The sequence below is a fragment of the Pseudorasbora parva genome, chromosome 4 (genome assembly GCF_024679245.1).
Source record: "Pseudorasbora parva isolate DD20220531a chromosome 4, ASM2467924v1, whole genome shotgun sequence".
Classification (NCBI taxonomy): Eukaryota; Metazoa; Chordata; class Actinopteri; order Cypriniformes; family Gobionidae; genus Pseudorasbora; species Pseudorasbora parva.
Window position 1 is genome coordinate 57,102,949 of NC_090175.1, and position 12,500 is coordinate 57,115,448.

Consider the following 12,500-nt stretch of genomic DNA (forward strand, 5'->3'; position numbering starts at 1 on the left):
AAACAACTGTAAGATTTTTAAAAAAAAAAGGGCAACAGACGCCCAACTAAAAAACAAAACAAAAAAAAACACATGAACTTTAAAGACCAGACAATGTTCTATAAATGTTACAATAAAGACTTTAACTTTACTATGTCACTTGTATTAGTTTCTAAGTCGCCAGACGTTTATTTAGGCTAAATAATACAACCGACTTGAAATACGTCCTAGCTCTATAACTTCTGAAATCTGAAAATGCGTTACCGGCGAACAGGCAGAGCAGCAGCGAGTCCCTCACGAGCTTCCTCCAGCTCTTCGGATTTTCCATAATTCCCCCGGAGATTTACGGAAATCAAACGCGCTTTAGCGAACTCTCACATTTTAGTTGCCAGTTCATTCGTCCATATGTTAAATCCCGCTTTTTTAAACGCCTGTGTTCGTCTGGCTGTCAGTTTCAGACTCCTAAAGAAACTCTTTTATCCATAACGCCCCACGTGTTCCACGCGTCTCTCAAAAACTTCTCCTTTGACTCCTTCCTCTTTGTCTTTCACTTCTTCCTTGCGCTGTTTTTTTCTTCCCTCCGTTTCTTCCCCTCCCCCTGGAGCCCGTCCGGCCGCGCGCATCCACGGTCACGACTCATCATCATCATCATCATCACGAGCATTACCGTGACCGGTAACCTCAGGAACAACTCAACAGCCGCACGATCACTCCGGGAGCACGTTGGCCCTTTTTCAATAGCTGCAAATTGCGGCATCATCTTCTCGCTGGAGTGTCCCTGAAGTCTATATTTAGGTCTCTCTCTTCTATCATGTTTTCACGAATCCTCGTGTGTGCAACATCCCTGACCTGATCACGAAGAGTAAACAACCGCGTGCACGAGCTTCAGATAGGATTTACAGCCCCAATTCTTCATAATGTAAATTAATATATACAAAAAACAAAAAAAACAAAAAAAAAATACATATTTTTTTCTCATATCAGGATGCACTAACGTACCATAAACATACATCAGAAATGTACATCTTACCCTAATATCTGTACTCAATCAATCAATCAATTTCAGTCTTTTTGTCATTTAACATTAGAAAATTTAGTTCCTCCAACGTTTATTCTCTTTAATAATATCCAGCAAATAATTTTCAGCCGCATTACTTGATGCTTTAAAAGGAAGATACAATTGCATATCATCAGCATAACTATGATATGACATGCCATATTTATTAAACCATGTAAAGGGGAAAGAGTAACGGCCCTAAAATAGAGCCATGAGTTACCCCATGCAGATAACAGGAATGTTTGCTTATCCAAGATATTTCCAAAAGTTTTGGGACGCCTGCCTTTATATGCGCATGAACTTTAATGCCGTCCCATTGTTAATCCGTAGGGTTTAATCTGGAGTCGGCCCACCCTCTCTAACAGCTCCAGCTCTTCTGGGAAGGCTTTCCTCAAGGTTTAGGAGTGTGTTTATGGGGATTTTTGCCCATTCTTCTAGAAGCTCATTTGTGAGGTCAGGCACTGATGTTGGACGAGAAGGCCTGGCTCTCAGTCTCCGCTCTAATTCATCCCAAAGCTGTTCTATCGGGTTGAGCTCAGGACTCTGTGCAGGCCAGTCCAGTTCCTCCACACCAAACTCCTCATCCATGTCTTTATGGACCGACGCTTTGTGCACTGGAGCGCAGTCATGCTGGGACAGGAAGGGGCCGTCCACAAACTGATCCCACAAAGTTAGGAGCATAAAATTGTCCAAAATGTCCTGGTGAAGCGTTAAGAGTTCCTTTCACTGGAACTAAAGTCGCCAAGCCCTGAAAAACAACCCCACACTATAATCCCCCCTCCACCAAACTTCACACTTGACACAATGCAGTCAGGCCAGTCCCGTTCTCCTGGCAACCGCCAAACCCAGACTCGTCCATGGGATTGTCAGACAGAGAAGCGTGATTGGTCACTCAGAATAATAACATTTAAAAAATGTGAGACGAACATCCAGCTAAAATGCTTCAGAAAAAAAAGTATAGATAATGCTTTTGTGCTAACGTTTTGAGAACATTATTAACTTAATCTTTTACGTGCATCGCCAGAGTACTCGCTGAGTTCTGAGAACGTTCCCAACATATGTTACTTGTAATAAAGCAAATATTTACGTCTTGCATAGTACATATTTACATTTACGTCTTTCTTGTTTCACCCTGTGTTTCAGACAGGCAGATTTTCAGAAGAGGCATTGCAATAATAGTGTGCAAAGTCACTTATTATTTTTCTGAGCATCTGTTTGTATGTATTATTCAGCAGAAGGACCGGCTGGGGTTGAATGCACTTCCACTTGAACCACCCTTGTCACATAATGACTAAACCCCACAGAGTCCTATTTAATTATTAAAGCTTGTTATATAACTGAAGACTTCCTTGTTATGACCATTATTACCTGTGCATGTGCCAGTCGTGCCGTCTTTCTCTGAACAGCTGTTGAGAGTGCTAATAAATAGCACTGAATTCATTTAACTGATTTAATTTGGCCCTGTGGACTTTAATTGTCTTGTTTATAAAACTCTGCAGCTTCGCATTAATTATAGTCATGACTAGATCTGGTCTCTTTTGACTTAATTTTGATGTATGCATGTATTTAAATATAATTATGTGATTTGTTTGTCAAGCAATGTGCATACATTTGTGTTCAGGCTTTATTCAAGTTAAGTTGCAATGTCTGGACAAAGCAGATGTTAATTATATTGTTATACCTTATAACTTACATCTCCTGCTGAGATGTTTTACTTTACATTGCAATTATCTATATTTTATTATTTTATAACTTTTATGGATTTATTGAGCAACATGTTGTTCAAAATATGTGCATAGAAGCGACTGAAATTTAAAGATAAAAGTCGAATTAACTGTCACCCCCCTTTTTGGGAATAGTCATGAAAATGCTAATAAGTTTGGTCTTGATTTAAAGATGACAATCAGCATATTATTGCTGAAATAAACGCATTTCAAAATATAAAATTATAGAAAAGTTATGGAAGTTTAAATTTATTGAAAATGACAGTACTAAATATTTTTTATTTTATATAAAATAAATATTTTACAAAAAATGTTTTACTCTAAAATTACTATGAAATCAAAGCCATATGTCTAACCAAATTGTGTTCCAAATTTGAAGATGATATCACAAAAATTTGAGTCCCCATGAGATTTTGTGTAAGGCGCTATACCAAAAATAGCCACCGGGCGTCATTCAATTTCCATTGATTGTTTATTTGATGTATTTTCCTGTCCTAATATCACTTCCATCATAACAGTCACCAAATATAGAACATTTAGACTCAGATCTTTCAAATGATATTTGTTTTGTCAAGAAATGATGTGTTTTGTCAAGATAAGAAAATAATTTCATTACAAAGTAGTTAAAGGTTACAACTGCTGTTATGATGCAGATTTTTTATTTTATTTTGAGGGGCACTCTAGGTCATAAATGACTATTTTACTGTCATCATGTAATTTGTATCATAAAACAATGGACACATATCTCTTCAGGAGTGTTAGACCTTTCCGACAATATATAGTTTGTCATGATTACATTAGGATTTAAGTGAAATATTGTGAAGTAAACGTAGGCGTCCTGTATACGGGACGGTCACAGTTAAGGGGTTAATTTGTCAGTCCATAGTGTAGCGGTGTAATCCCCTGCATTACCTTCATCCACCTCTAGGGGTCTTCAGACCAGGATTTAGATCCAGCCACACCCAAAATAAGCCAAACCAAATCATTTTTGTCCACAAATCAATGTGATACTTTATTCATAAACCTAAGATCATAGATATCATATAAATACTCTAATATAATCTACATCCTTCAGTTATTCAATAACAACAACAACAAATAGAAATATAATAATTATAAAAAAGCAACAAGATTATATTAAATGGGCTGTACAAAAATAAATAACGTTTGGATATTCTGTACAAAAAGACATTACAAAGATACCTTCTCAGAAGGCAGGAGAGGATTACTTATGAAGTAGTAGTAGGAGAGAAGTCCCTCACCATATCTCCACACAATCATACAGAACTAACCCACACACACATTAAAAAACACGCACAAACACACTCTCTCCTCAGGTATGGAACCTATGCTCTTTGGTCACCCTCCCCCTTAAAAAAATATGATCCCTCTTGATCGGGTATGGCTTTGCAAAATGTCTGAAAATATAGCTAAACGTGAAGCTAATGTGCATACTTAGTTATGAGGAAATGCATAATACCTGTTGTGGTGTTTGATTAGCAGCATGTGTGCCTAGCTGAGGTGAGATACGGCATTGATTTTGGCAAGAAAAAGGCATTTGTTTAAATATGTGCTTTGAGCCAGAGTGTGCAACATTAAAGCTCCTTTCACACTGCACGTCGGACCCGCGGTATTCCCGGAACATTGCCGGGTCGCCTTCTGTGTGAAAGCAACCACGTCCCGGAATTGATTACGAACTGAACCCGGGTCGGGGACCTAGTAACTTTGCGGGGTTCGACCCGGGACGAGCGCTGTGTGAACAAAAGCCGAAACTAATGCCGCAACGTGTGCATAGTTATCGTGCGACTCCTAGAGCTTGTTTTTTCAATAATACAACCCTGCAGAGCCAGAAGAGCTCGTCTGTGTTTTAAACGCAGAGAGTGTTCGTATACAAAAGAAACTAAAATTAAACAAGCAGAAATGAGCGCAAACTGGACACAAGTCGAGACCACGGAGCTCCTTACTATCCGCGCTGAAGCGGAGATCGCTCGCCGTTATACGTCACATCAGGATGTCACGTGTCAACTCGACCCGGGACCGTTATGGGTTGTGTGTGAAAGCGCTCATATTACGGTATTTCACTGGTAGTGTGAATGGACCAAATCTAGCGGCCCGGGAACAAATGCAGGGTCGCGTTATCCGTGTATTTGCCGGAATCGCAGTGTGAAAGGGGCTTTAGATGGAGAACCACTAGAGGGCGTTTTATATAAAACACCGTCCTGCTCTTGACCCTGGGAAAAAGACAATAGCTCCTATTTGTGACAAATTACCCCTGTCTGTCTAGTCCAGCTCAGACAGACGGTACAAATGCATAGCTGTTTCATGCTCTCATCCATCATACACACTTAAAATCTACCATGCATGACACCAGCATCCAAAGCAGCACGTTCATATTCGCATCCTCCACCACAGCTGTCGAGACAGTTACACTGCGTGCCAGCTGTGCACCCAGTGTTGGATGGGTGGGATTTGAAACACTGAAAGAATTTTGGTTGCAGTCTCTGTCATAAGAGGACCCTTTGAATCCAAAGACCTGTGTTTTTTTCGGCACCCACTTGCAAGGTTGTTTCAACAGGGAGTCATGTTGCACAAATCCAGGAGAGGTCGTGGCCGATTTTTTGCATTGCAGCTCTCGTTAGGCAAAGTGCGACCGTCGTGTCCGATGCAACGCAGTTGACGCTTGCGAAAGCCTCTGCCACATGCTTTGGAACAATTGGACCATTCCCCGAGCAGCCAAGATGGGCAAGCCTGCAAGGCACAGGGTTGTGACGAGGCAGGGCGCAGCTCTTCAGGACAATCGTTTGACAGACGACCATAGGCATCAAGACAAAGGACATCTCGCTTTTGGATACCACCACCACAGGTCTGCGAACAGAGTCCCCACTCACGTAGAACCCATTCGGCATCTTCTACTTCCCTAATGGCGTTAATGGACGGCCGGTTTGACCCATTGGGACGTGGAGCAAAGTAGCTGTACTTGACACGAGGCCGCGGGGATTCACCGACTGACAACACCTGGATAGTAATAGCCTCAGGTAAGGGAGCGAAGCTTCGGAGGCGCTCTAGTTGGGCAGAAGAACCGCTGTATCTCAGAAGTGCACCTTTCAGAGATATATCAGTCTCTAAAGTCATCAGCTTATAGTCCCCATTCAGTAGGTACGTGCCATCTTGCCGACGAACTGCAAGATAGCTATTGTCGTGGCGGCGGCCCTCAGGAGAGCGCTGCTTAACATCTAAATGCGTGGCACCAGCTGGAATCGTCACTATATCTTGGTAGCCCGGCCTAAAGTGCAAAAACAAACAAAGGTCAGTATAAACAGAAATCTAATGAGGTACACTGTCAGAAAAAAAGGTACATTGCTGTTACTGGGGCGGTACCCTAAGGTACAAAACCGAAAAGGTACTAAAATATACCTTTAAGGTACTACTATGTTCCTGTAAGATACTAATTCGTACTCTTAAATAACTGATTTGTACCTTTAAAGGTACTAATATGTACCATTTAGTAAGGTACAAAGATGTACCATTTCACTTTTGTACCTTGGGTACCGCCCCAGTGACAGAACTAAGAGTGTATGTTGGAAAACTAGGTAACAGGTTATGGGCTTACTTAGAACGATCCATTGATCCAGAGACTTTCTTGCAAGTAGATCCATCTCCTCCACAAATGCCGCATTTGTCAAAACGTTTGTTGGAACCAATGACCCGATCGCAACCGGCTTTCACACACTGGCCTTGGACACAGACTGAAGTCGAATCTGGGGTGCATGGTGTTCCATCTGCCACCTGAAGGGATTGTAGGGAACCTCAGATTACACACGGCTCTTGCCTCCACCAGAACATTTTACAACTCTCGGTGGGTCAGGCTTATAGAGACTCACCTTTGGCTTCAGAATGAAGAAGTACCCAGTTCCCTTTGCTCGGCACACTAACTTGCAGCGGTCTTTGGGAGAGACTCCAGCATATTTCGGCACCCACTCGACACCATCACTTGAGCCAAATGACACTTGAGAGGAGAGGTCATTGTGGGCCAAACACTGCTCCTCACGGAAGGTCAAACCTGCGTAAATAAACACGGTTGAGTATAAAGCAGCTTGCATCTAGATTCATTGGTTGCATTAACAGTGACAAGAGCATCCCATACCATTGCTATCAGGGCAGGCCTCGATGTTGCATGAACGGTACTGAATTCTCTTGCCCTCACAGTATTTGCCTCCATTTTTGGGTCGGGGACGGTCACAGTCCCTAAAAGAGTATTGCACACCTCCTCCACAGGTACGTGAGCAATCTCCCCAAGGTCCCCAGGTTCCCCATCCGCCATTGACTGGAGTCTTAAAGGCAACAAGACATTGTAAGGAACAAATCAGAATCACAACACTTCAACAAATGGTGCACCAAATGGTGCTCACCTGATATCTGGCAGCCTCTGCCTTGCTCAAACACAGTCCTGCCATACAGTAGCTGTCAGATCCGCAAGACGTCCCATCAGCCCATGGAAAATTCTTGGTTTGGCAGACCGTCAATCCATTTGAAGCTGTGACGGTGCACCAAAGTGCAGCACAAGTGGTGCTCAGGTCAGGACAGTGCTGGGACTCTTCTCCAAATGTGAGACGGCATTGTCTGTTGGCATCGTAAACTGAACCTGGCAGAGCCTGGGGCATCTGCTGAGGCTTCTGGGGCTTGTCCAGTAAACACTGACCATGGCCATTGTCCAGAAAAGATGTGACCATCAGGGCACTGCAAGGAGACCAGGGATGGAGCTGATCCAGATTTGACAAGGTTGAGGCCATCATGTGGGCGCTCCATTGGTCGCCGTTAACACTTGCACATTGTTTGGCATCATCATGGGGCATGTTGAACACATGACCTACAGGGGAGAAGCACAATCATTGACTTGTTCTACACCTGCATGGTTGCTTAGTTTTATATAGAAACATGGGAATGCACTTACCAAGCTCATGTGCAACGGTGAAGGCTGCCTGCAGGCCGTCATCTTCAACGATGGAGCAACTCCGATCCGGATCGCACACGGTTCCCACATCCGCCATCCCCAGAGTGTCACAAGAATGAGCTCCACAGAGATCCTACAGAATAGACAAACATGAGCCATGCTATATAAATTACTCAGATGAAACCAGGTGTGGTATATTAAAGGGTTACTTCAGTGATTCAGCCTTAGGCTTTGTATTTAAACTGGGTCATTAATGTAGTAGAAATGTAAAATTATTTTTAATTTTGGTGCCTTCTAGACAAGCAAAGAAAATTTATTTTTGTCTCATGGGAATGAAAGACAACAACTCCCAGAATGCATTGCTTCGCTACTGGCTGTAGTCTTTAGTCTAAATAGCTCCTCTACTGGCTGTAGTCTTTAGTCTATATAGCTCCTCTACTGGCTGTAGTCTTTAGCCTAAATAGCTCCTCTACCGGCTGTAGTCTTTAGCCTAAATAGCTCCTCTACTGACTGTAGTCTTTAGCCTAAATAGCTCCTCTACCGGCTGTAGTCTTTAGCCTAAATAGCTCCTCTACTGACTGTAGTCTTTAGCCTAAATAGCTCCTCTACTGGCTGTAGTCTTTAGCCTAAATAGCTCCTCTACCGGCTGTAGTCTTTAGCCTAAATAGCTCCTCTACCGGCTGTAGTCTTTAGCCTAAATAGCTCCTCTACCGGCTGTAGCCTTTAGCCTAAATAGCTCCCTCTACTGGCTGTAGTCTTTAGCCTAAATAGCTCCTCTACTGGCTGTAGTCTTTAGCCTAAATAGCTCCTCTACTGGCTGTAGTCTTTAGCCTAAATAGCTCCTCTACCGGCTGTAGTCTTTAGCCTAAATAGCTCCTCTACTGACTGTAGTCTTTAGCCTAAATAGCTCCTCTACCGGCTGTAGTCTTTAGCCTAAATAGCTCCTCTACTGACTGTAGTCTTTAGCCTAAATAGCTCCTCTACCGGCTGTAGTCTTTAGCCTAAATAGCTCCTCTACTGACTGTAGTCTTTAGCCTAAATAGCTCCTCTACTGGCTGTAGCCTTTAGCCTAAATAGCTCCCTCTACTGGCTGTAGTCTTTAGCCTAAATAGCTCCTCTATTGGCTGTAGTCTTTAGCCTAAATAGCTCCTCTACCGGCTGTAGTCTTTAGCCTAAATAGCTCCTCTACCGGCTGTAGTCTTTAGCCTGAATAGCTCCTCTACTGGCTGTAGTCTTTAGCCTAAATAGCTCCTCTACCGGCTGTAGTCTTTAGCCTAAATAGCTCCTCTACTGACTGTAGTCTTTAGCCTAAATAGCTCCTCTACTGGCTGTAGTCTTTAGCCTAAATAGCTCCTCTACTGGCTGTAGTCTTTAGTCTAAATAGCTCCTCTACTGGCTGTAGTCTTTAGCCTAAATAGGTCCTCTACCGGCTGTAGTCTTTAGCCTAAATAGCTCCTCTACTGACTGTAGTCTTTAGTCTAAATAGCTCCTCTACTGACTATAGTCTTAAGCCTGAATAGCTCCTCTACAGGCTTTAGTCTTTAGCCTAAATAGCTCTTCTACCGGCTGTAGTCTTTAGCCTAAATAGCTCTTCTACTGGCTGTAGTCTTTAGCCTGAATAGCTCCTCTACTGGCTGTAGTCTTTAGCCTGAATAGCTCCTCTACTGACTGTAGTCTTTAGTCTAAATAGCTCCTCTACTGACTGTAGTCTTTAGCCTAAATAGCTCCTCTACTGACTGTAGTCTTTAGTCTAAATAGCTCCTCTACTGGCTGTAGTCTTTAGTCTAAATAGCTCCTCTACTGGCTGTAGTCTTTAGCCTAAATAGCTCCTCTACTGGCTGTAGTCTTTAGCCTAAATAGCTCCCTCTACTGGCTGTAGTCTTTAGTCTAAATAGCTCCTCTACTGACTGTAGTCTTTAGCCTAAATAGCTCCTCTACTGGCTGTAGCCTTTAGCCTAAATAGCTCCCTCTACTGGCTGTAGTCTTTAGCCTAAATAGCTCCTCTACTGGCTGTAGTCTTTAGCCTGAATAGCTCCTCTACTGGCTGTAGTCTTTAGTCTAAATAGCTCCTCTACTGGCTGTAGTCTTTAGCCTATAGCTCCTCTACTGGCTGTAGTCTTTAGCCTATAGCTCCTCTACTGGCTGTAGTCTTTAGCCTGAATAGCTAAAAAGCATGATTCGAATATCTTCCCGGGTGCCTACTGATACAAAGCTTACTAAGTAACCCTTTAAGTGAAATGTACCTGTCTGGTGAACAGCACCGCTGTGTCGTAGTGCTCCGGATCTCGGTCACTTGAGGGGTTGTGTTGTTTTTGCCACTGGCAGAAGTTCCTCAGGGTAAGCGCCGCATTGGAGGACACCTGAGGGCCGTGCTCTTCCTCATGCACAACAAGCAGCTTCACAACGGCCAGAGTGATTGAGTTGTGAATGGTTGGGTGTCGATACAGACGGGACGCCACCGCCATGATGGTCAGGAGATACGGTTCAAGCCTGACACCGTGAAACTCTACCATTGACTTGTCTGCCACAATCATGATCTCCAAATAGCGAGGAGTGGACACAAAGCGGCGGGATCGGTGGTGTGCTGGAGGATAGAAAGACAGTGATTAAAACTTTTACAATCTTATTCAGTCTGTATTTAGGGCACTATTTCATCTTTTTAAAAACACACTCTAAAAATGCTGGGTTAAAAACAACCCAAGTTGGGTTGAAAATGGACAAACCCAGAAAATGGGTTGTTTTAACCCTGCAGTTAGGATAAATGTTTGCGTAAAACAACCCAATTGCTGGGTTTGTCCATTTTAACACAACTTGGGTTAACTCAGCATTTTTTAGAGTGCATGAAGTGACTTTTCCCATGTTGATGATAAAGGTTCTTAAATGGTTCTTTGGCAGGGTGTCTGGTTCCATGAAGAACCTTTAATATCCAAAGAACCTTTTCATTGCACAAAAGGTATGTTCTTTGTAGTGCAAAAAGAAACTTTAGACTTTAAAACGGTTTGAAAAAAAAGGTTCCTTTCACAAAACGGTACTTTGGGGAACCAAAAATGGTTCTTCTATGGCATCACTGTGAAACCCCATTTTTGGTTCTTCCTGACACCTTTATTTTTAAGGGTTTGGCTTGAAATGCTTCTGAGATCATGTAATTTTGAATTTAAATAAAATGTGATAATAAAAATGTTTAAATAAAAATAAAATGTTTTACGCTTACCAAAGCGTAAGCGGTCCTACTCGACCTGCTCCGAGCGGGATTCGAACCGGGGTCTCCATGGGGACTTAAAGAGAGGTTTACATGCACAGCTCTTACTGGCCTACATCCACCACTACACCACCAGGCTTTAACCTTCATTGTTTAATCACAATTTAACCTACGTCCTATTGCTAGTTGGTGTCAGGTGACATTAGGGGGAGGGGCATTCTAATTCCAGAGTGCATTTCATTGGACATGCATTTATATACGCCTATGAGTGCGAGATGATGTCATCAATACTTATGGTCTGTTTTCCTGGGACTGCTAAAGATTCCAAAAGAGTTTTTGCCATTGGAGAACCATTTTGGCTCCTCAAGGAAACTTTCAGTGAATAGAATGACATTTAAATTCTTCACGATTAAATATACACTGTAAAAAAAAAAGAGGCAAATTTTGAACTTTTGCAGTACATCTGTTTAAGTTGTTAAGTTGGATGTTTAAGTTATGTCAACTTAAATTACGAGTTAAATCTGGTATAACTACACTCTAAAAATGCTGGGCTGTTTTAACCCAATGTTGGGTCAAATATGGACTTACTCAGCAATTAGGTTGTTTAAACCCAGCGATTGGGTTGTTTTTAATCCCACGGTTGGGTTAAATATATGCTTAAGACAACCCAATCGCTGGGTTAAAACAACCCAACTGCTGGGTTAGTCCATATTTGACCCAACATTGGGTTGTTTTTTACTTTTATTTTTTTTAGAGTGTAATAAAAAAAAGTTTAACATTTCTTAACTTATTTTGATGAGTTAAAACAATGTATAAACATATGTTGTTATATCTTATTGAACACATAATTTTTTACAGTGTACTTTCTGTGCAGTGGAAAGGTTCCATTCCTGTTAAATGTTTCCTTATGGACACATCAATCCCAAACACCTTTATTTTTAAATGCCTCAAAGCTGAGGTGAGATGTAATGGTGTCTTATAACTGAAGAGGGGGGCTATTGGCCGGTAAATGCTGAGCTTGTTCGCTTCTTTATTTGGCTAAGCTTCAGCTCCGCCCTGCTAATAACGTCTCCAAAACTCGCGCACTTTAACGAGAGACGCTGACGGAAATACAAGTCCTCCGGTGCTGATCTGCGCAACATGCGGTACCAGGAGGAGAACTTCCACGTCTCTCCAGCCCATTTTCTCCCACCTCCCACTCCCCCCAACCCCACGTCCCCTTCCCTCCTCCTGCGTATGTGGAGAGATTTCTGTCCTCTTCAAGTTAACCCTCGCCTCGCTTTTTGGAGATGGCTCTTCTGCGCTTTAGAAACCTTGTGTGCAATTATACTTTTTACGCGATCTGGCGCGTAACGCGTTAAGGCAGAGCTCCTAAACCTGCTTAATTCGCTCCTCATGCGCGCCAGAGCGCACCCAGTGACGCGGAGTCACCGAGTTTATTCGGGTTACCGGAGGCGTGCGTGAAATATTACCGGAAAAGTTATCACAGTCTCTCAATAATACACTCTAAAAAAATAATAATGATGGGTTAAAAACAACCCAAGTTGGGTTGAAAATGTAAAAACACAGACATTGGGTTGTTTAAACCCA

The 12,500-nt window shown here is 42.5% G+C and overlaps 2 protein-coding genes across 2 annotated transcripts in view; both read right to left on the reverse strand.

The window, feature by feature from the left end:
- cyyr1 (cysteine/tyrosine-rich 1) overlaps window positions 1-822 on the reverse strand; it is an 11,591-nt gene extending 10,769 nt beyond the window's left edge. The window contains exon 1 of the mRNA XM_067442877.1: window positions 244-822. Within this exon, the coding sequence (XP_067298978.1) occupies window positions 244-307 (64 nt within the window). The 5' untranslated portion in view covers window positions 308-822. The remainder of the gene's footprint in view (window positions 1-243) is intronic.
- A 2,920-nt stretch (window positions 823-3,742) lies between these two features.
- The window catches only part of adamts1 (ADAM metallopeptidase with thrombospondin type 1 motif, 1), a 9,669-nt gene continuing 911 nt past the window's right edge, over window positions 3,743-12,500 (reverse strand). The window contains exons 2-8 of the mRNA XM_067442293.1: window positions 9,955-10,295; window positions 7,712-7,844; window positions 7,170-7,627; window positions 6,905-7,091; window positions 6,642-6,820; window positions 6,371-6,546; window positions 3,743-6,043 (exon numbers count right to left, since the gene is read on the reverse strand). Of these exons, the coding sequence (XP_067298394.1) occupies window positions 5,329-6,043; window positions 6,371-6,546; window positions 6,642-6,820; window positions 6,905-7,091; window positions 7,170-7,627; window positions 7,712-7,844; window positions 9,955-10,295 (2,189 nt within the window). The 3' untranslated portion in view covers window positions 3,743-5,328. The remainder of the gene's footprint in view (window positions 6,044-6,370; window positions 6,547-6,641; window positions 6,821-6,904; window positions 7,092-7,169; window positions 7,628-7,711; window positions 7,845-9,954; window positions 10,296-12,500) is intronic.